Source organism: Oryzias latipes, chromosome 19, assembly GCF_002234675.1.
Source record: "Oryzias latipes chromosome 19, ASM223467v1".
Classification (NCBI taxonomy): Eukaryota; Metazoa; Chordata; class Actinopteri; order Beloniformes; family Adrianichthyidae; genus Oryzias; species Oryzias latipes.
Genome location: NC_019877.2, coordinates 3,253,236 through 3,278,073, shown reverse-complemented (window position 1 = coordinate 3,278,073; position 24,838 = coordinate 3,253,236). Strand labels below are relative to the sequence as shown.

At 39.5% G+C, this 24,838-nt stretch overlaps 3 protein-coding genes across 4 annotated transcripts; 1 reads left to right on the top strand and 2 right to left on the bottom strand.

Annotated features, from left to right (window-relative positions):
• Positions 1-1,467: 1,467 nt before the first annotated feature.
• Positions 1,468-16,387, bottom strand: LOC101172690 (TOM1-like protein 2). Of its 2 annotated transcripts, XM_004080147.4 has the most exons (15): positions 16,163-16,387; positions 15,684-15,768; positions 14,225-14,303; positions 13,864-14,013; positions 12,842-12,976; positions 12,609-12,752; positions 11,554-11,670; positions 11,312-11,445; positions 10,277-10,328; positions 7,052-7,220; positions 6,135-6,261; positions 5,976-6,051; positions 4,937-4,996; positions 3,899-3,935; positions 1,468-3,818 (listed from the first exon to the last, which is right to left on the bottom strand). In XM_004080147.4, the coding sequence occupies exons 1-15, from the start codon at positions 16,212-16,214 to the stop codon at positions 3,670-3,672; spliced, it is 1,566 nt and encodes a 521-aa protein (XP_004080195.1). In that variant the 5' UTR covers positions 16,215-16,387; the 3' UTR covers positions 1,468-3,669. The 2 variants fall into 2 exon arrangements, with proteins under 2 accessions (XP_004080195.1, XP_011486174.1); XM_011487872.3 differs by lacking the exon at positions 4,937-4,996 and having other exon boundaries at positions 16,163-16,383.
• A 187-nt stretch (positions 16,388-16,574) lies between these two features.
• atpaf2 (ATP synthase mitochondrial F1 complex assembly factor 2) lies at positions 16,575-20,245 on the bottom strand. Its single transcript, XM_004080149.2, has 8 exons — positions 19,878-20,245; positions 19,747-19,791; positions 19,501-19,649; positions 19,322-19,419; positions 17,786-17,866; positions 17,550-17,662; positions 17,319-17,434; positions 16,575-17,073 (listed from the first exon to the last, which is right to left on the bottom strand). The coding sequence occupies exons 1-8, from the start codon at positions 19,999-20,001 to the stop codon at positions 16,936-16,938; spliced, it is 864 nt and encodes a 287-aa protein (XP_004080197.1). The 5' UTR covers positions 20,002-20,245; the 3' UTR covers positions 16,575-16,935.
• A 106-nt stretch (positions 20,246-20,351) lies between these two features.
• Positions 20,352-24,838, top strand: gid4 (GID complex subunit 4 homolog). Its single transcript, XM_004080148.4, has 6 exons — positions 20,352-20,801; positions 21,187-21,246; positions 21,597-21,704; positions 21,796-21,897; positions 21,969-22,099; positions 23,683-24,838. The coding sequence occupies exons 1-6, from the start codon at positions 20,610-20,612 to the stop codon at positions 23,744-23,746; spliced, it is 657 nt and encodes a 218-aa protein (XP_004080196.1). The 5' UTR covers positions 20,352-20,609; the 3' UTR covers positions 23,747-24,838.

The following is a 24,838-nucleotide window of genomic DNA, read 5'->3' as shown; positions in this document are numbered from 1 at the left end:
CGCATGGACCCAAGATTCACCCAGAAAACAGTTAAGTTTGGTGGCGGAAAAATCCTGGTCTGGGGTTACATCCAGTATGGGGGTGTGCCAAACATTTGCAGGGCGAAAGGCACGAGAGAATCAACGTTCAAGGCGGGGGCCTGTGGGCACCACATGCTTTAACTGAGACATCTGATTGGTCAGTTAATAACGTGAATAACTTGGGATGAAAAAGAAATAGGCACATTTTTGAATTGTCAAAAACACGTTTAGAAAAAAGATATCAGATCAAGAATGGTTATTCTGGCCAATGGAATGACTAAGTAGCTGCTGTGTATTTATCTATTGGTGTCTGTTGGATTTTGTCTTCTTGGGGCCAGCAGGTACTTCCTGTTTAGAACTGTCACTCTATCCAGTTCCCATTTACAGTCTATGAATAAAATAGAAAAAAGTAAAAGAATGAAATAAAATGAACAAAAAAAAACAACCCTGATCTAACATTTATCCTCTGTAGTCTCTGAACTCCCCGGAGCACAAGCCAATCACAACGCTTGTTTACAATAACGTGGAAAGCCCCATTTAGTAAAGTTTGCATTCAAAATGTAAGGTTTTAGAAATGTTAGTTTTGATATAAACAATAGAGTGAAGACCCTCACTTTTGCTTTATAGATTTATATGAGGTCTTCACCCTTTTGATCTTTTTTATAAAAACTGATCTCAGCTTTTGCGATTTGCAATGAAAAAGATAGAAGTTACTCCTTGAAATTCTGTTGGGTTCTATTTTTGTAGAATGTGGAAAAAAATGGGGAAAAAAGATGAGGTTGTACTAAAAAATAAAAATTTAATTTTCACATTTATTGTATAAATGCATCAAAAGATGAACAAAAAAAAGATGGGGTTGCACTGATAAAACAAATTGATTTGAAGGACAAAAAACTGTATTTAAGTAAATTATGAGAGCAAATTGGAAAAATGTAAAACAAATCTCAAAAAGGCCTCAAACAGGGTTGAATTGTTAAAAAGAAAAAATAGATTTAAGTACAACCGTATTTCATAAAGGTCAAATAAAGCGTAATTTGTTTTTTAAGGATTCTTCTGTACAGAATTCTGTATATTTGAGTCTTCTCATTTATTTTTCCCATTTTTTGCTGAGAAGATAGCAGTCAAAAAATGTCAAGTTTTGGTCCATTTTTTTCTTTAGACTTATGAAACAAATTGAGGCAAATTAAAGACTTTTGTTGAATTATAAAGACCTCATTTCTTTCTACGTTTTACACTATGTGCATTATGCACAGGTTGAAAATTGCAATGGCACAAATTTACGTAATAACCGTGTTTAAGAAACTAAACTCATTAACAAATGTTGAGCTGATCCTAAAATTTAGCTAGTAAACTCCCTAAATTCTGCCTCAAAAGGGAAATGATTCAAAATCAAGCAGGGAGGCGGTAGTATCATGATGTAACAGAAATCAGCATTTAAACCAAACATGCAGATCACAGATGCTAACTTTATTAGGAGTTCATGCATCAGTCAAACAACAAAGAAGATGATGAGGCAGCTCAGAAAAAGTCAGCTTTCATATACTCCAGCTTTCATACACTCCAGCCCCGCCCCCTCCCGCCTCCGAGGTGGCGACGGTTCAAGAACATCTCTGGGCGTCTTCTTCAAATCTAAGGAGATGAGACGTTTCACAAATTTCACGTCAACACCAAAACAGACAGAGGGGAGGCGAGAGGAAACCAAATACGCGAAGAATTTCCAGGTTCTGATGCTTAGAAAGTGAAAAACCAGCTAAATATCAAACTTTTTTCAGTCATTTTTTTCAAAGTGTCAGTTCAAACTAGAAACCTCCTTCTCACGTTCATGTGTTCGTGTTCAACAAACAAGATCAACGCCATAATTCATCCACCAGCAGCAACAAGTAAAAAAACAAAAAAAAAAGGAAAACTTTAACACCATAAACACGAATCAAAAAACATCAAAACACACATTGACATTTTGTTTTCTTCATTCTGTTCTATAACACCACAATTCCCCAAATTAAATTAGCAACCAAAAATACTGATCAGAAAAAAAAATAGTAATAGTGCTTTGAAGTCTACACGTCAACCAAGTGTTAGGCGGCGGGGAAATGATGCCGCCGTCAAAGTGCACACTTGTTTTTAGCTTGTTGGTGTTGTGTTACACGCCGCATTTACGGTTGTCAGGAGGAAAATGTCTCATTTGAAGCGGCACGTCTGCGCCGAGCTCATTTCTGATCACAAACGTCGTGCAGAAAGGTCAGGCTTTTTGAGATGTCGGTGGAGAAAAAAAAAAAAAAAGAAAAAGCTTCAGCAGTGCGAGCTTTTCCTTATGACACGGAAAATAATGAATGTGCTTCCACCGGGGGACATATTTGCACCAAATTCAACCCTTCTGCGTCCAGAAACAAATTATAACGCTTAAAAAAATAAGAAAGAAAAAAATATCTTGTACTTGGTCCTTTAAGCTTAATCTTTTGAAAAAAACAAACCTCAGTTTGCTGAAACCTACAGCGACTGAGTCACAGATAACAGCGTGTCTTGGGCTACAACAGCTCCTCCTACAGCAATTCAGATCCAAACAGAGGAGAATACGATAGCAAGGATAGCAGCTTCATGTTAATTAATCTCAGATTTGCTGTGACCAGCAGAAGCATCAAACCACGGCGCTCGACTGAATTCCCTTTTCTTTCCCTTCGTCTTCCCATTAAAAACAGTGTAAAGGATGCCTTCCACTAAGCTCAGCCAGGTACATCCCATTGTCAAAGCTCAATCTCCTTCCCATTATATTACCCTCTCAATCATATATATTTATATATATATATATGTGGCTTAAATATACACACATGAAGTATTAAACTTGACATTTGTCATTTACAGATTTACAAATCAAGTTCTGACAGGTTTCTAAAGAAACTGCAACACTAAAACTGTCTGTAAGACTTCAACCATAAACAAAAAGTTCTGCGTTGGGATTTCTTTAAGAGTGAAAAATAAGATTAAACTTAGTGTTACTAGAAAATCCCATTCCTTTTGTGAGACTCTGCTTTTCCCTTTTTTAAATAAAATAACGTTTCATCACAATGAGCTGCGATGTGAAGCTGTGCAATACACAACAGGGCAAAAGTACGGTGGCCCGCAAGTGCAAATCACACCAACGTAAAAGCATATGAAAAATTGAAAAAGGCAAAACAAATAATAAAAGTGATTAAAATAACATTTTAGAAATTAAAAAATAAAATGTTAGAAAAAAAAAGAAGAGTTTTGAAAAAGAGGCAACCAGGAAGAGGTTTTGCCTGAACTGTAGATGAGAGTTGATACAACGATCACATTCATTCATTTGGATTTCTGGAAATCTCTTCAATTACGTTTTGTTTTTTGTATATTTGTTTAATCTCTGAAATGTCACTTTTACATTTTTATTTGTCGTTGTGATCCTTAATATGTTTGAATGATTTGAACTTCAGGGCCACCGTCCTTTCATCTCACACACTCATTTATTCAGCAAAAAGAAACCAGAATTTGTGTTTTTTGTCGTCGTTTCGTTTAGAGCATGTGCAAAACTCGAATGTAGTGCTGGGGTGAGTCAGAAAGCACACGGATGAGAGGTGGTGCTGCTCGGCTGGTCAGGTCTAAGGCTGCGGATCAGAGGTCAAAGGTGGGAGGGGTCTACATGGCGAACAGAGAGTCCTCCCGTCTGTCAGGCTTCTTCCTCCCGGGGGTTCCCTGTCCTTCGCCCGGGGTACCACTTGGGGGCGACGGTAAGCTGGGGGCCATCTCTGCAGCTTTGGCTCGCTCTTCCAGGAACTTATCGAACTCTGGACACGTCAGAACCAGAATCACGTGAAACATTCTTAAAAAAACGACTGAAGACTTTAAGAAAAGCAGGTAATCGAACCTTCGCTGGTGACGCCTTCTTCTGCTTCATCTCCTTTCTGCAAAAACCCAAAAACATCACAGCTGTGACGACAAGAAAACCACCAAATGAAACAGATTCCTGCGACAAACACTGCAAAACAAATTAAAAAAAAAAGACTTTTCCAATAAACAAACCGATTTACAGCACGTCCCTGTTAATATAAATCAAACTAATTAGGTTTGAAACTCCAAAATTCAAAGCCCCACCAACAAAGTCCCACTCCGATCATCTTTTGATCTACTTCCAAAGCGTTTCCAGTGATCTTTTATACTATGATTCGGTCGTTTTTAGCCACAAATCAACAAACCGGTGTTGTATTCCAGGACAGAGTTTCTGCAGAGCTGCAGGAGTTCATTAGAAATTCGTCCTCGAGTTGTAGGCGGGACCATTGGAGCACAGAAACCCCGCCCCCTTCTCCACCCTGAGTTTTCCAGCCATACAGCGTTTTTTTTCTCCCTACGGCGATTCTTTTTCAACCTGCATTTGTTTGTCAGCTGCTCCTGATTCATTTGAGTAAAGAAATGCCAAGAAATGTAATCTGAAGCTTAATTTTCTTTATAAATATCCTCCATCATCAGAAAAATACTACAAGAACTTGTTAAAAACATAATTTTCAGCGGAGTGTGTCTTCAAGTTTTACCACAGTTCGTGAGCTAAATGGAGGAGGAAGTTGTGATGCTTTATTAACCATTTAAATACAACATAATAATGTTTAATTACAAATTTAAAAAGAGAATCACATTTGATGCATTTCTAGTTTTAAGTTCCAAACCCAAATGATGAAAGTCGTTATTTATTCACAACCAGATCTAAAGCATCTCATGCTGATTTTGCAGAACTCATTGGTTCAGTTTAATAAAAACCCTTTTAGTTTGAGTGACTTTTTAACCTTTGATCAGCCAGAGTTTGTAAAGATTTTGATTTTAATGAAGCTCAAACGGTGGGGGAAAAAAAAAAAGAGGAAAGAAAGGCAAACAGGAAATATGAAATAAAATGAAAGAATCGTGATTGGCTCACCACGTCGGTGCACAACCACGCCTCTACGTCATCCATGACAGAGGAGTGACCCGGGACACCCTGAGAAGGGGGGGTGGGGGGAGGAGCAAGAGTGCCACGGGTGTCCAAAAACATACAAACAAAAAATACATGAATGAAAACAAAAAAATATGGAAACTCAAACAACGTAGGAGTGGAACTGATATGAAATGAGAAAAACATCTGATCTGGACATTAAAACAAAAATACATAAAGATGAAAAACTGCTCATGGTTTTTTTCTTTTCTACAAATAATGATCATCCTTATGGAATAGTTTAAAAGGTCTAATTAAAAACGGTGTCTGTCATCTGTTCCCACGGCAACCAGGAGCTGCCCACAACTGTTTATAGTGCAAAGCAACTTAAACTGAGCCAAACATGGGTCAATGTTGACCAATGGCTTGTTTTATATATATATGTATAATAATGAAGAGAAAGTTTAGTTTAAGTGTCATTCGCACAGTAACCATAACCAAGTGATAAAAACGGTCCATCCCTCAGTTTTCCGAACCCGCTTAGGGGTTATGGGAGTTGATGGAGCCTGCCCAGGTACTGTTGAGCAAAGGCGGGGTTCATGAAAACAGTCGACTGACTCCAAGTATTTGGATAAAACCAAGTCACCTCCATAGAAGAGTCTCTGATGTTTATTCTTCACACTGCTGTGGGTTTGCTTTAAACGACAATCACAGGTAGGTTTGGTGTTTGTTTACGTGATGACCCATGACACCTCACGGCATTTTCTAATCTGTCGGATTCATGAATCCCCTGCTGCGTCTGTTGTGCAGCAGCTCAGACTTCCAGGATGTTAGGAGCGCGCTCAGATGTCGGCAGGTTCGTGGGTTTATGTCGCCGTGAGCCTTAAAGCAGACACAGTCCACCGTTCTGCTCCGAGGTCACAAACATCCGAGGACCGACGACTCAAGAAATGAGCCGAAGGAGATGAAAATACGCGGCTTGCTTGTGCTTTTGACCTCTTAGTGTCGTCCCGCAGGAGAAAACACGTGCTTTACAGACACTCACCCCCCCTGCAGTCGACTGAAGGACATCCAGAGTGGGAGGAGGGCCACCGGCAGCACGACTGTCGTCTGCTGCAGACCTGATGGAGACGCCAAAGCAAACTCAGCTTGACAAAAGGATATTTTTGAGCAACAGAAGGGGTCGGAATTTGAGCTTTCTCACATCTTCTGTGGTTCCGACTTGGCTCCGGTCCGGGTTTGAGCGAACACATCAAAGTCATCCTGAGCCGGCGTGGGCTTACAGCTGTTCAGAGAACTCAGGGTGCTGCTGACGCTGTCCACGCCCATGTCTGCGGAGGAGAGAACCTTCAACTCCCAAGGAATCCTTGGTGAAATGTGACAGTGCATGAAAAATAAGGACTTATGTGGATGACAACCTGCTATTTCTGCAAGAATTTTTGAAATAATATTTTGACTTAAATGCAAAAACTATTCTGATTGTTTATTTTCTCTGATTGTCAAATCAGGCCAGACTGTTACTAACAAACAAAAATGGACAGTAATAGCTTTTTATTTTTACATACAGTGGTTCCTCATTTATTGCAGGATTTGCATTCGAAAAATATCCTACGATGGTGAAATCTGATAATTAGGCCTCTTTTTTTTAACAGTAAATGTAGATGTTTTAAGGCTAAAAAACCCTCACTAAACACTTAATACTTTTTTCTCTGATGCATATTTGAATTTTTTTCTTTCTTTTTAAAATTAAACTCTCAAAGTTTGAACATTCGCAGAAAAACGAGTCCAGTTTTATGGAATGATAAAGATCTGATGGCGATTTATCTAGATTTAGTGAACTGAACGCATTTTGTACAGGAGACACGGAGGAGCCAATCAGAAGGCCGAACACAATGCACTGTAAAAAAAAATAAAATACAAATACTTGCCAGCAAAAATCTGCGAAACGGGGAGAATCACAATATAGCGAATGACCAAAACACTACCTCCTATGAATATTTTAATCCAAACGTATGCGCCACGGCTAGATTCCCATGCATACAGTTAAGTTGTGGAAAGGACAGCTGGGAGAGCTTTACAGTCCAACATTAAAAAGCGTTAAGCTTTATGTTGTCGTCATACCCAAACCAGCCAGACGTGAGGCCAACGTGGCCGGGGAGGTCGGCCTTCCTCCAGAAGCGGTGAGGTTGGGGGGTAAGCTGGTAGGAGCGGCACTGGCCATGTTGCTGACCACTGCAGGGGAGCCTGGACCGAGGTCTATGAGGTTATCTTCTGTGGCCTCACTGAGGACCTGATGGAGGAAACACCAGGGGAAACATCCAGATGCTGCTTCATTGAGACATTCACCCAAATAAGAGGCTGGGAGGAAAAGCAGGATTTAGCATCTTTTGCTGTTTAGAAAAGTTTGAAATGCAGGAGTGCAGACTGTAAACGATAGGCGGATGGATAGATTCTTAAGGGGGTATTGATCATTTTGGTAAGGAGTCAAAGAAATGACCTTAAAGACCCACTCCGACTTTCTCTTGAGGCATTTAAAAAGCGTTCCCAGTGGTTTTGAATTATGGTTAACGTATTTTTTTAGACTGTAAGTCACTCTGGAGTACAAGTGGCACAAGCCAAAAATATTCACACACACAAAAAAAGAAAAAAAAAATCGTCTGCAAGTCGCACTTTTGGGAGACAATTATTTGACAAAATACTGACAAGAACAAACTTTTCTCTTTATCATAACGAAATAGATAAGAATTATAGACTGAATATCTGCTTCACTACTGCAACAGATCGATGCTAATTTAGCTTTTATTGAAACACAGGAGGAATTGTTTAAGTGTTTAGTAAATTAGCGCAACATATGAAGAAATATTCCAATAACTTTAGCAAAAAGGTGCTAATGCTAACAAGTTTTATTCGTCACTATCTGTGCTGCTCTGGAACGATTCCAGCATTTTTTCTGTGATAGTTTTCAAACAGCCTTTTTTTTTCTTCATCGTTCACAACAATTTGAAAAAATGATTCCTTAAAAGTCATTTTAAGCTGAATTTTCTTAACAGATGCCATTCATCATCAAAAAACACCACAAAAAACAAAACAATTTCACTCGGAGTGGGTCTTTTGGTTGCTTCCTTGTTGATCTACACAACAATCCCCTTAAGAATACAGCAATGCAGCGGGGAGGACAGGGGGAAGGCTGCATCTCTGAGATGATGCAACTGCATGAACGCGTCCACTTTGGTGCCGTCTTAAGCCGACTACAGTCCGCTTCCAGGCTGCCTCAGACTGTGGAGGGCTTACAGACCGAGCATGCCGGACGGGGGGGGGAGATGTCAGAGAAAACCGGCTCCTGTGGTGTATGCGGCTGCTGTGAGGAGGGGGCGACAGTGTTTTCATACTTGCCTGTTTGAGCTAGCAACAGAAACAGAAGGACACAAAGGAACAGAAAAGAGGAGACGGTGAAACAACGTTAGCATGCGAGTGCAGACACACAAATGTCATGGCATGATCCACGGGAAACCCTCTGAAGCAGGGAGAATGTTCTAAATAAAGGCTCTACATTTACACAGCAATGACATGGAAACAACGGGACACTGGAGAATGCATGAAGAAAGCAACAAAAAAAAACTGTTACACATCTATGTCAGGGAGGAAAAGCAGCGTCTTAAGGGTGTATTCACAACTGCCCTGTTTTAAACACCTTTAACTCTTTTGGAACCAACAGGCTACCGTAGCTGAGCGTTCCAGGAATAAACGGCAATAAAAGACGGACACACCTGTAGCAACCAAGAGATAACACTCTTCCTTTACACTTGGGCAGATAAAACACAGCCGCTAGAGAAAAAATATCAATGTGGGTTTTTTGTGTTTTGTCGCTTTTTTAAAGTCCCACTCTGATCATCTTTAGATCAATCCCAGTGTTTTTTTTTTTTATTGTGAATGACGTTTTTAGACAAAATTACAAAAAATATATATATAAAAACAAAAAGGTTGTTTTCTAGGACATATTTCCAGCAGCAGGATTTCTTTAGAAATTCACCTCAAAGTTGAGGGTGGGACTGTTGGCGCGGAGCAACTCCGCCCCCCTTCCCCTCACTGTTGCCGAGAGCTCATGCGCCACCCAGCCTATTTTCGACGCCACAAATACGACCTTTTTCCGACCGCATTTTTTCGTCTGCTCCCGATTCACAACAATTTAAACAGAATTTTCTTTACATTTGGCTCAATCATCAGAAAAATGCCAAAAAAAAAAAAAAACACAAAATGTTTGTCCGAGTGGGTCCTTAAGTGAAGAGAGAAAGAACAAGGTTTTTGAGCTCTACACATCACCAAACCTGCATCTAAAGGTTTAGACGAGACTAAAATTTCGATTAAAATGTATGTTTTAAAATAACTTGATGCTCAGGAGTTTGTCCTGTGGACACAAGACAGAAACAGCCCTACAGGCCAGGGTTCATCACGCCACACTGATACGTTACACACAAAAAATAAAAATAAAATAAAACAAGCAGAAAGAGGTGAAATGATCCTTAAAAAAAGATGGATTTAAAGTTCCAAATTACTGCCAAAAATATGACTTGTAATAAGAGATTGATCTTCCCGACAACCAAGTTCCATTGCCCCGCCCTGGTGTTTTCTGGCCAAGGGGCGCAGTGACCGTCACAGATGTTTTTCTGCTTGCGAAACAGCTAGCTTCATAAATGAAAATAAATTAAATAGACTTAATGCAGACACAGACCAACAGACTTCACAGGAAAGCAAACCGTTTTACCAAAGATGACAAAAGAAACTGACTAAGAGAATTTTAAGAAAGAAGATTTAAAATCATTCTTATGGGGGTTTGGCCTTTGATACCTCAAACTTTACTGATGATTTTTACAACAACAAAACGAAGCCTTCCCAACATTATTCTGATATAATAATTCTTCAAAAGTTCTCTAAAAAAGCTGAGATAAAAGATAAAATAAACTTAACACCAGCAGGGAAAATAAGAGAAAGACTTTGCAGCAGAAGAGTCTTTTCCGTATCAACACAGATCAGTTCTACTCCAAAAATGTTTAAACTTCTCCCTCCTCTTCTTCAGGATCAACAGATCATGGCCCAGCGGTGTTTTTGTACTCTCTTCCTGCATTTCATGCAGTTGCTGTGCAGATAATGCACAATTCAAAGCCAAAAATCCAGTTTCGAACTCGGCTTTACCACAGGGAAAGATATGAGAAGCCACAGCAGAAAATGAAAGACGCGCAACTAAACACCACGACACACAGGGATCAGCTCAGGCTCAGACAGATAGGACAGGAAAAGGTTAGAGTTGTGCCAAACTAGCCGTTTCACTCGCGCTGAAGGCAGACTCACCCCGTTGTTGACGCTTTGAGCTGATGACCTCCCAGATCTGAACCTCTCATACCTAAACGAACAAAGACATAGCGTTTCAAAAAATAAAAATAAAATGCACCTGTGCATGCAAGCAGGTTCCAATGAAGCGTTTCGCCTGCATTTGGGCCACATGTTACTGTTGTCATGAATTCAAGGCATCAGTGACCTCAGTCTGTAGCACATCAGTGACAAACGGAGCCGTCCGTTTTCTGCATCAAAAGACTGTTTCTGCGCCTGAAAAATCGACCAATTTGTTGGTGGGATTTAGACAAAATGATTACGTATCTTAAACATATTTTCAAAATGGCAGATATTTTGATGGTTTTTTCTCCATAGCAACTATTTGATTTTTTGGTCGCCTGGGGGTGACGAACAGGTTGATGCAATTTTAAGCAAAATCGGCAAAAGTACATTTTTGGATCTCCTCGGCAACAGAGGTTTTTTGTTAACCCCGCCCACATTTCTAATATGTTCATATCCAATGTTAGATTGTTTCGTTCAGCTTGAGCCAATGCCTCGTATAAAAATGTCACAATTATCTGGTAAAAAAACAAAAAATGTGCGAGCAACAGCGAAACGCCACTTTTTGCGAGCCGTTCAAAAGTCAACAAACTATAAAATAAACATTTTATTCTTTTTTTTTTTACAAGTAGCTTCCCAATGATGCTTGAAGAGTTAGAAGAGTTACATTAGTGGCTGGTTTTAGTGATTTTTTTGAAGACGGCGGCCTCCTCCCAAAAGGTCAATGGAACATCGCCAAATTTCCCACTCAGGTACATAATAATTCTAATCCTCCCTTTGGAAATCTCCGACACGTCTGTCTGGTTCCGTTAGTGGATTTTTGAGCCCTTTAAGAGTTTTTAAGCTTGTGGCGGGGGCGACATTTTTGCTCAGAGACACAGTGAGGAAGAATTGTGGAAACAATTTGATCCTTACAGTCCAGGACTGCTGCAGGGCAGAGTAAACAACTGACATGCTTCACGTCTGACTGGAAAATGTTCAGCACAGACAAACCTTTCGTAACGGAGGAAAATGTTGTTGAGGTCGTCGTTGACGTGCAGCAGCTCCTCTGTAACCGCCTCATTAGAAACGCAGGAGATGAGCTCCACTATCCTCTGCTGCATGGCTCTGCAGGTCCTGTTTAGCTCCTGAGCAAAAGAACCACAGAAATAAGAAGATGTCCATTAGAGGGAAGTGAAAATGTGTTGCTGTTGTTTATTTTTAACACCTGTTGATAGAAACAAGAGTTTGCTTGCCTGAAGTAACTCGTAATCAGACGCCTCTTCCTGTCCCGGGACCATCTCAGTCAGCATCTCTGACATCACCTTCGTGTTTCCACGGACAACGTCCAACTCACTGCGCAGCCGACAGATCTGCAGGATGTTGAGGGACATTTTGGGCTGAAAAGATGCCTAAATTTGGTTTATGCAGAATTTATAAAGCAACAATTCGGAGCATATGGTGGATTATAGAATCTATTAAAATTCCCAAAGAGGCCAAAAAAGAAAAAAAAAAGCCATTTAAAGAGTCACATTCATTGGTGAATAGTTTTCAGCATTCAACCCATTATCTTCCTGTTTATCTTTCTTTATTATAGTATCTTCCACCATTTTTGTCGCTTAACTCCTCCTACAATGTTTCAGCTATTTTAACCATTCAACTATTCAAATGTTCAGCTTTTCCCAGCTGTGACTTTAGGTCCTTCAAATCCTTGAACTTCTCAAGCTATTCCAGGATTTCTGCCTCCATTGAAATACATGGGGAATCCGTGGTGCAGAAGCTCGCTGGTTCGATACCGGCTCTGGCATTTTTTACAAAAATATATATTTTTTGTTATTCTTCTGTTTTCACTTTATTTATAAAATAAATAATTCAACCCTGCATTTTCTTCTGCAAATGCAGCTCCTTCTAGTTCATTAGAGTGTTGGCAGTATTTAGGGGGGGAAAACAAAAAATCATTTATATGGGAGGCAGAAAAGGAATCAGCAAACAAGAGTTTGAAGCCTGTTTCGGACTAATTCTAATTGATTTATAAGTAAATAAATCTCATTCCACAGGAATATCAAATGTTATAAAAGCCAAAGGGTTGAATTTATGCAGAAACAGCTTCTTTTACACTCAAACTCTACAGAGTTTTCTGTTTTTAACATTAATTCTGCATCTCCAGAACTGCTGCAAAAATAAAGTAGCTGTGTGTCTCCTCAGCAAAACATTCCTTCAAAATAAGAGCCTAAACTATTTACGTGTGAAGTATAATATATGGATTTAATATAAATATCAATTTCTTGCCAAAATAGCATTAACTCTGTACCTGTTCAGGTGTGGGATTGATGGATCCAGGGGCGTTAATGTTCAGGACCGGGGGGCTGCTATATGGTGGTGGGACAGACTGCGTTTTGGGTTGGGTGGTGCTGTACTTGTGTAAAGCAGAGTCGCCCTCTGGAACAGGCGGTACCTACGAACGCCAAACAAAGTTGCGTTCAAACGGCAAATACGGGCAGCCAAAGGACCGCGCGGTTTGCACATATGTCGGGTTGGACGTACACGTTGAGGTGTGTGTATCGGTGAGAGGGTCTCCATTTCTGATGTGGGGAACTCGATGCCTTTCCTCTTCAGCTCCTCGTAGACTTGGACCACACCGGTGAGGTCAGGAATGCTCCTGAACGCATCGGCCCATGCCTGCAGAAGGCAAAGCAAGGCGTGTGTAAAAGACAAACAAACAAAAGAGATGAACAAAAACAGATGAGAGGAGGACAGAAATAAACTGAATTGTAGAAAGAGAAAAATTCTCTTAATTTGTTGTCATTTGTTCGTCTCAAACTTGCACGGGAAAAAAAATCTACACGCATCATCGAAACCAGTCAGTTTAAACTAGATATAACAGCAACTTATGCATTTCTAAATCTAAGTTAAAACAGCTCAAATCAAAGCCAACAATTCTTCCTTAAAACGGACAAAAGGGGCTTCAGTTCCATTTGTTATCGTCTCCATAAACATCTGACAGGAGAAACAGGTGGTTAAACAGAAGCACGGCCAATCCCGACTGGGTTTTATGCATGGAGCTGAGCAGCCACACAGCTGCCGTGTGAATTGGGCTTTTCCGACCGTTTTCCCCAAATGAAACTGCAACCAAATGTTTGTTTACTGAAATGGAAAGACAAACAAAGATAATGAAAAGCAGTTAGATTCTCACTGCTCTTTCACAGAAACGCCTTATTCTGGATTATTTGCTGGAAATGATTCGGTTATAAGTGGAAAAATGAGCAGGCCATGTCTCACTGCGGGGTTACCTGAGCTGGGAACAGGTAACTAGAGCCGTTCCAGGCTAAAAGAAACCCGGGGATACAGGGTGACAGGATGATCCCTCTGCACTGCTACCTTAAACTACAATAAACGCCTCTGCTACCCTGTTACATTTACCTCACAAATGCAAACGGCCCAGAATCTCCGTCATTCAGCGCCAGGCGTCATTACAAAATGAAGCAGGTTTGTGCGAGTAATCCATTAAGATTTATGATTCGCACTGAAAGCGAAAGCTCCGCCTCATGGGGGACTAGTTATCTCACCTGGATCAAAGCGAGAACTTTGTCTTGAACGATGGTGGGAGGATTGTTTTTAGGAGAAATGACCTTAACCAGCACGCCGTCAACAAAGTCCCTGCTGGTCACTAAAGCATGAAAACGATGGCCACAGTTTTTCACACACGTCTCCAGAACCTATTAAAGACACGTGAGATGGACTTTTAAGACATCCAACCACATTAGAGGATTATCAAAAGCAAATGAATAACTGCTCCTGGATTATTTACTATTTAAAAGCAATTTGGTGTAAAAATGATTCATATCCACAAGGAAAATCTGTTTTTTATGAAAAAGCAGAACAAATTTACATGTCCTAAACTTTTACGTTCATTCAAAAGGAGCTCACCGTTAAAGTCAACATCACTTCTCTGTAGTTCTTGTTGCCGCCAAGTTTCTTCTTTACTGCTCTTATGGCATCTTTTGGGCTAAATACAAGCAGAAAAAGGAAAAACATATGACAGGCAAAAAACACAATGAAGAAAATAAACTGTCAACACATCTGATGACAGCTCAGTTTGTAAAAAAAACAAAAATACTGAATAGATTGGATGAAGTGGTTTGAAATTTGGCACAATTCAAATGACATCAAATTTACGTTTTCCGTTTATTCAATTTTATTTTAAAATTAATTTAGAAAAACTGTTTTCATATATTAAACAAAACTTCCAATAATGAAAAAAGTAATTTTAGGAAATAAACAAACAGAAAACCTGTCTTTAAAATCGCCATAAAGGAAACCCCATTCAAAGATTAGATTAGTGTGCCTTTATCATGCTTTTCTTAAGTCTTTCAGAGTAAACTATATCCATATATATGATCATAAATTACTGTTACTAAATATATATGTTCATTAATATATGTATGTATATTAATGAGTTATTTTAGCATTTTTCTAGTCTGAAGTAAGACGACTCGATCTCTGAAGCTCCGCCTTTGGCTCCTTGTGGGTGTCGCCCATCGGCCTCGGCAGCATGTGTGCATTTCTCCCATGAAAACAAACAACATCCAAACTTTTGCAAAGATGGATGTGTATATTGTGCATATAAAATCAAAAAAGTTTAGTCGATTCCCACTAGCTCTGCAGAGAAAGTGGATGTGTCTGTTAGCCTGGGGGCGGTGCTGGCAGTGCAAACTCTTCCTGGGAGGGGCGGTTCCTCACTCTGTGACATCACTATGTGAGGACCCACTCGTTTCTGTGGACTGAGAGGGGCTGCTGCTCAGGCAGCAGGGTTTTTGATGTGTGAATGGAGCAAAAATAACCCTTTGGGGCTGTTTTTCATAAGGAATTAACATCCTAATACACTTAAAAGCTTAAAAAAGTTGATTTTGCATGATATAAACGCTTTAAAACGAAACCCCAGTCAAAGAAATATTGCATTTTCCAACTGAAGAAATGTTAAATGAACTGATTTATCTAATCTAACGCAAGGTATCTTTTAGCAAAATAATTTGTCTTCAAGTTGTAGGTGTGAGGAATAGCCATTTTTAATTAATTTTTTTAAGCAGTTTGTGTAATCCAGGTTGTGCCTGGCTCTGCTGGACCGAATCACGCCATGTAATCAAATTAGGCCTGGACTTCATACACCAATTCAAACATATGTCACAAGGTTATTGGAGCACAAAGATTAGCACAGAGGCCTTGCCTGAATCCACCCAAGTAAACTAGGACAAGATATTTGCTAACTGTAGACTGATAAGATAAAGATAGACAGTAACCAGAACTCTGATTTCAAGAATTCACAATGTACAGAAAACATAGGTAGGAGAGTAAATAACTGCAGGATGTTGATTAAATGTGAACTCACCCATCCTCTGTTTCATTGATTATGTCACATATTTCCATGTTAAGGGCCCAGTCTTCACTCTGAAGGGAGCCATCAGTAGCTCTCTCTGAAGAAGAAAAAAGCGTTAGTTAAATTGGTTTTTACAATATATAAGAAAAAAACTCAATTGCATGACGGGTAATTAGCTAACAATTAGCAAAGTTCGCTGCTAGTAGCCCTTAATTACAAGAAATGTTCTACGTCGTTGTATTTAAATTGTCCCAGGCTACAAAATAGTATGCATTTAGTAACTAGAATAAGGTGTCAGCACAATGACTTAATCATATTTTGTGTTAGTTGCTGGTTAGCAAGGCGGCTAACGGTGACTTCACTTGTGGAGAACACAGGGACATTAGCATGCTAATGTGGCAAAAGCTCAATCCACGCAAACGCAAAACGATAAATAAAATAAAAACTGAAAGTTACGGTTATTATATTTAATAAAGAACACAATTACTTGCCTATGCAATGTCCTACTGGCGTAGTGAAAGGATTTCCCAAAAGGAACTCCATCTTGCTCGACAACAACCTAGTCAGTCCATGGGATAATGATGATGCGTGAGGAAACGTCCTTGAAGTCCCGCCCACACTCTGACATGATTGGCCGACATAATCTCAACTCGTCTTTTGATTGGATAGAGCTGAACTCCATCGCCAAGGATGTAGGATTGTAAATAAAACGGATCCAAAGGTTACAACAATAAAAGTCTCATAGAGACTATTCCCGTTTGTATTTATTTTTATTAGTCGCCAACGACTTTAGGAAAGGTCTGGTAGAAACACTCCACCTAACATACCGTAATCATATTTGCATACAAATATTCTCAACAAATGTGTAATAGAAGATTTTAAAAAAATAAGCATAGAGAGGTCTTGCTTGCAAGGTGTTTCCTTTATTCAAATAATTTTTTTTTCTCAGGTGTGGTAAACCTGTACCAAAAAAAACAACAAAAAACAGTAAGACAAGCTTTGCATGCATCAGAATTTAAATACAGGTAACATGAAAAGATGGCTTGAAATTACAAAGTAAAAGCACTGGGTCCACCCTTGTAACTGCATGCTAGGGTCCAAAGTTTTACAGGTTATTTAGAACCAGCACTTAAACAAAATAAAGGGTTTTTCAGAATAAGACGGTGCGACTGGTTGTCAAGATATTAGTCTGAAAAAGACTGAATTCCTTGTTTGGGTGGATTGCAGTGTGTGTGTTTTTGATTTGGCCAAATAAAAAGAGTAATTAGTCTTGCATAATTTTGTGTTTGACGGTTAAATTCTCAGATGAAAGCTGAATGAAAAGAGCTCCAGCAGCAGTCCGCGCCCTGAGCTCATACATGTCGTAGTCATGAGCCCATTCTACGTTTCCCCAGTGACTTATCTGCAATAAGAAAAACAGAGTTCTGAACTCAAGAAAAGAGCATTAAACAACAGATATTCAAAAAACAAATTTGATATAAAATAAACCTAGTTACAATGGGGTTTTTTTTTCCCACTACATAGTTAGATATCATTGTATTAATAGAATAATATCTGTTTCTTAAAACAGACAAAAATCAAACAAAAAAGTCTTAGTATAGTAAATATTATAAAAGATTGATGGTAAATCAAATGGACTTTTCCCACCTGGTATTCTTCCTCCAGTCTGGAGAGCAGCACCGCCTGCTCCACTGTCAGGTATCGGTCAACCATCCCCAGTGAAAGCAAAATAGACTTCAGCTGCGAGATCACAAACTCAAGTCCTGCAAAGAAACAGACACAATTCTTAAACATTTCAAAAACAATAAATACATCATCTCAGCCTGCACAAGTTGAGATCTATAGATGATCACGTTTTCTGGAGTTGAGATGTCTTACCCGTCAGGGACCAGAGGCTGTAAGAATTGAGATGCTGTCGAAAAGTTTCCTTGGTTGCCTGTGGAATTTCAGGACCCAGAATGCTCGATGAAGATCCAATAGTGACATTGTATCTGCCATGCAATAGTACAGAGAAAATGCATAATAATGTATGGTTTACTGAGACAGTTCCTACATCATTTGGAAGTCTACTGCACAAGATGTGAAGATTAATGCTTTTGTTTTATTTTTTTTACCGGTTTTCAATCCAGTGCAGAACCGGATCCCACTCGTTCTTCTGTAGGTCCACTAAACCAGGAGGATCCTCCACTCTGTAACTGAATCAAAGCATAAATAAATCACTGTTTTGTGACAACAAGGTAACTTAATCTGAAAATGAAACTTAAAAAAAAGAGGCAGCCAAATGGCAGATGCTATAAGAGAGCAGCACAGCCTGCTCCACAGTCAGGTATATGGCAACCATCTCCGGTGAAAACAAAACAGACCTTGCTTTCACTTTACTGGCCAGACAATGATGGTCCTATTAAAGAAATTAGGTCAAAGAAAAAGTTTGTTGCATTCATTTTCACAGTAATTCTTTATTTTTAATGCTTTGGAGTCTGGAATCATCTGACAATGGACCGAGAAAAAAAAGTTTCTCCTGCAAATATCTAGTATATGAAATTCATAGAAGTTCCAAAATTCATTTCTTTTATTTTATTTCCATAAACAAAAATGCTAGTTTTCTGCAATAAGCTAAAAACATCTGCTTTCTTTTACAGTGGCATTACAGTTTAGTGCAAAATGCTACATTAGTCAAATAAAGGGAGATAACTAAAAATACACTGCATAATTATTAATAATAATCACAATAACAAAAGGATCAACACAAAAAAACAGTAAAATAAAATTGTTAATTAGCTAAAGAAATTAAGAAAGTGAACGTTGCTAAATCCTAAGCTAATATGCTAAAGTAAATAGAAAATGTAAAAAGATATATAGTGCCAATAAATGTATTACAAATTCACACCTACACAATAAAGTAGCTAAAACATAATAATTGTAAATAAAAGACTGATGCAAATCTGTTTGCTAAAACTACTAAGGTATCCATAAAACAATTAAGCAGACAAGTGTAAAGAAGTTGAATATTTCAGGACCACAATAAAATGTTTAAATTAAATTCTGAATAAGATAATAAGTTTTTTTTAAATATGTGTAAAAAGTTAAAAAGACAAGGGAAATAAATAAATATGTAATATATAAATTTAAAGAACTAAAGGGATTATCTAATACATAGTTGACAGTTAAACAATATATCTCATTATACAAGTATAATTTATAATAATGAAAAAAAAAGTCTAAATTATATTAATAGGTTCGAACATTTTCAAAAAGCTAAAAAGTAATTGCATTTTGACTATTATTTGCAAAAAAAATTGCAAAAAAAGAGCACAGAATGGCAGATAACGTTTTATTTTTTACAAAGAGAAATAGAAAAAAAAAAAAACATATTAGATGTAGTTGCATCTCACAAGTCCAGGATTTGTTTGGGTACTTTTTATCTAAACAAACCTAATTTTGAATTTTCTATTGTTTTGGTATTTCTGTTAGGTGCTTTTATTTTGAAGTCCTTGTTGCTTTTCTCTCTAGATTAAGAACATTTTTTCTCCATTCAAGTAAAATATTGATTTGAAATACAGGTGTTTTATCTTTTAAACTGAGTAACCGGCATAAATGAGCCAAATAATCATCAACTCTGGACAGAAACAGTATAAAAGCTAAATCCATACCAGATCGTGTCAGTCTCCAAAAACTTCAACGCTGAATTGATCATTTGCTCCTTGTTGCGTTGGGTGGGGTTGTCCAGAGCCGTGTTGCACAAAGTGGTCTGCAAGAAAAGTTCAACCGGCATATGAGTACGGCTGGCTACACACTGTGGTGTAAATAGGTCAGAAAAAATATCCCATACAAGGTGCATGGTATAAAACTTGAGTGTCCCCCTCTGAGCATCCCACTCTGTTGCCACGGCGATAGCCAGGGCTTCATTTGGTACTGTGAACAGCTTCCCTCCTGGAGTTTTGAGTTTCCTTCTATCCAGATTTATTTCATACAAACCATCTATGGACAAAATCGTCACAAAATTAGAGAATATAATCAATCTTGGTCTTCCCTGGAACAATAAATAAAATTATTTTAAATTTTAAATAAGACTCACCATCTCCTTGAGATATGCTGACATCTTGATAAAATCTCTTCCTCTCTGTCAAATAGCAAAACATGTAGCACATGATTAGCACACAGCATATTGATAATTAATAATAGTAATGTCAAAATAAACACGTTTACCTGTAGATGCAGTGGAGTATTTTGACAAACACTTGGAGTACTGATGACTGGGACACGACTTGCAAACTGAAATTACATTTCCAAAGGAATTTCGAAGTTGAAAAACACGTCTAAACATATTCATACCTAAATTTGGACGTATACTGTTTACAATAAAAAAGACGATTCACTAGCGATTTCTTAAGCCGGTCTCTCACGCACTAAAGTACCACATTGAACAAACAGATCTTGAGTGTATAATGAACCTGACTCTACAATAAATCTGTTGTTAAACATTAAGGTTTTCATCTAGCTTACAGTAACACATCGGTTCAAAACCACGCGTGTGACCTTCGATGCTACAAAGCTACAAAATGTTTTCATTGCATGCTTTGGGAAATGTAGTTTATTTTTGGCACTGCTAACGCTTACACATCACTTAAAAACTACATCAAAAATGTTCACGAATACTCTTCCGCCTGCTCAGCCAATGAGCGTCGACGATCTTCGAGGGTGAAGTTGTTGGACCAATGAGATAAGCCGTTGCTACTGGTTACAGCGCAGCTTCGAAGTCCACTTTTAGTTCTGGGGAGCTTGATGCTTCGCAAACTGAACTGTGGCGCAATTAAGAGCAATTTGAATGTTTGAGGACCTCCTCGGGACTTTCTTTCTGGCTGGTCGTACAGGTTGACCGAGTCCCGCTGCCGCACGGCCGTTGACCGCGGTTGGAGTTCAGCCTGCGAAGCTGGAGCTATGCCTGTCCCCGCTGGATATCTCAGCGAGTTCCCGGCCGCGGCCTTTGCATCCTCGGCCTCGCTTATCCCGCTGCCGCCGATAAACACTCACCAGCCCGGTGTTGTCACGTCGCTGCTGTACAGCGGCTCCAAGTTCAGAGGCCACCAGAAAAGCAAAGGGAACTCCTACGACGTTGAGGTGGTCTTACAGGTGGGGGGCACCGAGGCGGAAATGTTGCTTTTCGTACTGCGAGCGCGAGGCTTTCGGGTGATGTGTCAAAGTGGCGGCTGGAAGAGTGACAGCTGAAAAAAAAAGGGGGTCCCGGCCTGTCCTGGACCAACTGTGGGTGTAGTGGTGGGAGTAGCAGAGCAACTGCGCCCAAACAACACCGACTAACAACAACCAGCTGCACAATTTTCTACCAGTTTAAATTAACACAAACTATCACAACTAGCTTAAATGTTGCAACATTAGGGGCTGTTGACATTTTTTGAGAAACTGCAGCTTCTGACCGTCAAGTTTTGTTTTTGTTATTTTTTTTAACATAAATTCAGTGGAGATTTGACCTAAAAGTTCTGTTTATTATTTGTTACAGCATGTCACAATGGAGGATTCCTACTTGTGTGGCTATTTGAAAATAAAAGGACTCACAGAGGTCAGTTCTGTTCATATTTAGAGGATTCATGTTGGAATATGTACATGTGGATGAACTGGACTTAGAATTTTAAATGTTTTTGCAAGTTTTTCCTCCACCTTTTGTGTAATTTTTCTTGCAATGACTAAATATTAGTCCAACTGATCGTGAGCCAAATAATTCTACATAGTTTTTTGTTTTGTTCTGCCTCTGAAGTGCAGATATTTTTAATTAAGGGATCGATTTGCTTAGAATATTTTTAAACGTCTTAATTTTCTATTAATGATTTATACATAGCGATAACCTAGCCTTAACGCTGTAAAGTTTACAAAACAAGATTGTTGGTATAATCCAGTTGCACATTTTCGTAGGAATATCCGACCCTGACCACTTTTTTCGCCGGGGAGATCATCAGCAGGAAGAGGCCGTTCCTCACCCGAAAGTGGGATGCAGACGAGGACGTGGATCGTAAGCACTGGGTAAGTAAGACGACACTTTTTCCACGCTCGGCGTCCGCGGCGACGTGGCCGTCTCGCCGTAACTTTATATGCGCTCTCTTTTGGCACCAAGGGCAAGTTCCAGGCTTTCTACCGGTATGCGAAGACTTTTAACTCTGACGAGTTCGACTACGAGGATCTAAAGAACTCGGACTATATTTTTATGAGGTGGAAGGTAAGCCTCGACCTGTTTGCTAGTGAACTCCAAGATGCAGCCGCTCTCATTTAGCTCCTCTCTGTCTGCAGGAGCAGTTCCTAGTTCCTGACCACACCATCAAAGACATCAGCGGCGCCTCCTTTGCAGGATTCTACTACATCTGCTTTCAGAAATCTACGGCAACAATCGAGGGCTACTACTACCACAGGAGCTCCGAATGGTAACGAATCACACCTGCGTTGGTTTGAAAAATAAGTAGATCTCACATCCTTTCACAGATTTGCACTGACATGGAAAAGATGACTCGACGTCACAGGCATCCTGACGGAGACGGCATCAGATTTAGGAGAAAACAACCAATCGTTTGCGTTTTTATCGCAGAGAAGTCCATCGTTTTCGTCCGAACGTCTGTTTTTAGCAGAGAATCAGGGACTTAACTGGTTAGTGAAGAGCAGAACCACAACCGAAGCAACACGGAGAACCAAAGTATGATGTCATAGAAACCCTTGTGGGGGGTGGGGGGGGTTGCTTATCTACAGACTGACAACCAGCTTTTCTGGTTCAAGGATGAGGGTTCATGTTCAAACATGGAAAGAGTCCTGCACCGTCTGTCCTAACATGACGGAAAAATGCTGCAAAGGTAAAAAAAACTGTCGTCTACAAATAACCTCCAAGTCTTTCCTGCTGCAACCTTAACAATGATTTTTCTGTGGAAGCACCAACAAATAAGAATAAAACATCTGTAGTTTGTGCAACTAAATATACATATAGCTAATGAACTACTTATTGTTAGTTTTCAGCTCTAAATTTTGATTTGATTTGATTTGAAATGGTTTGTTTCAGGCAATCAAATAAGAATAATACACAAAAACGATACAATCATCGGTTATACATTCAAATTTAGAATAATTAGACATGATAACTTTGTAACAAACTCTTTCTTTGACCTAATTTAATACGATCTTTAAGAAGATGCAAAAGATACAATATAAAAGCTTTGAATCATTTCATTTATTTTTTTAAAGTCTTTCATTAAGGATGATGCCATTTTTAGTTGTTTTTCTGCAGATCATGATTCCATTTCCTCAAAGTTCATCAAATAACCAGAATCTCTGTCCGTTTATTGGTTACTATACCTAATATATACCTTGGAAGCAGTTCTTTGTGAGGAAATCCTGACTTCTTGGCGAGTTTTTATCCAATCAGGGCCTTTAATTCACATCATCTGTGCTTGAGGAAATCTGCAGAGAAGAGCTCCCTTGTTCCTTCCTCCAATCGGGCAGAGAGAATCAACTGCAACGCCACAGTAGCATCATGCGGAGAGAAAGAAATACTCTTAAATAAACCGGGAAGGACTGTGATGCTCACGGAAACGCCTGTGAAGGTCAGAGAGGTCCTCTAGATGCAGAACTCTTAGCTCCAGAATCTGACATGAATGGACTTCCAGGAAGAAACAGTCAGGCGCTAAACGGAAGACGATTCCCGCCTCTTCGCCGTCCGTTCATTTCCGATACCGGACACCTTATTGATCCCTTACCTATTTACCAGTTGGTGACCACTTCTACTCATTTGCTGCTGTTTGAATTGTATTTTAGGGTGACTTTTCTCAGGTAACCCACAGACTTTTGCTTTTCTTAAACGTCCAACAAAATACCCTTAAGGGGTAGTTTTCTTAATTTCTCTATGATAAACTGTCCCGATGTGGTTGTTTGTTGTGAATATCTTCTGGAGCTAAACCCCCTCCCCACATCGATGGGCTGATCACGCTAATTCCAGGTGAATTCTGCTGCTCTGTCTCCCCAGGTATCAGTCTCTAAACCTCACCCACGTTCCCGAGCACAGTGCAGCCATCTACGAGTTCCGGTGACCCCCGCCAGGCGCCGGGGGGAGATTTTGTTTGTGTCTTGTGGTGGACTTGAAGAAAGCAGAGGTTCTGCGGAAAGGGAACCCAGTTCGGACGAGACGAAAAGGCTTTGGAGGAGCAAAGAACTCGGAGGTTTTTCTCAGCGCGCGGGACGAGCGAATGTACGCGTGGAGGAAGTGCAGAACGAGGCGGGACGGTCGGCGCCGGCATCAAAAGACTGCGGTTGATCGCCCATTTCTTCATTTGTCTTAAGGTTTGATTTTAATCCATGCTCGGCTCGGCGCTTTAAAGACTCGACGAGCTTTTAGGCGAAGCGAGCCGCATTAACACTGAACTAACGCTCAGCACGGACGGAAACGCATCATGGCGTGACGCAGAGAACAGAACAGGAATTCTTCAAGCTCCTCGCAGCTTCCAAGTAGAAGCCAGAAAGATGCGTCTGTCACCTAACCGGAAATATCGTTTCCTCCCAACGACAGACGCCGGCGGCTTACAATCACATCCAACACGTTTTCTCCCGCTTTGGAATTGACCATCATTTGGTTTGCTGTGGATTTCCCTGCTGTTATGCTGCACATATCCTCCCTGCAAGCTACCATGTTACACACATCCACTACACGCGTGGTGAGGCAAACGTGTGAAGGGTTTACAGCCAAAATTCAAAAAAAGTATTCCAAAAAACAAAAAAAGTATTTTTTACTCCTTACCCAAGGAGATTTTTACTCTTTATGTGATTTTCATTTCTTTTCCTCAATATTTGTCCTTTCAACTATGCAACCGTTTAGAGATTGTTCATTTGGATTGTGCCATCTCTGAGTTTTAAAAAGAAAAAATATAATATAATAAATATATATATAAGGAAATATGTTGTTTAAACAAAGTATTTTTGTTGAATTATCTATAACACTCTTCTCGCTGATCATCTTTATTCTTCCGTGTGGTTTAGTACCATCTGTCTTTGACAAAAAATTGCCAGAATTGTGATTTATCAGATACAGTGTTTGTGAAAAAGCCTGGTTGATGGTGTGACTGTAAAGAGTGGATTGTGAGAAAAAAAATCTCACCAAAATGTGGATTAAAAAAGATTATCCCTGC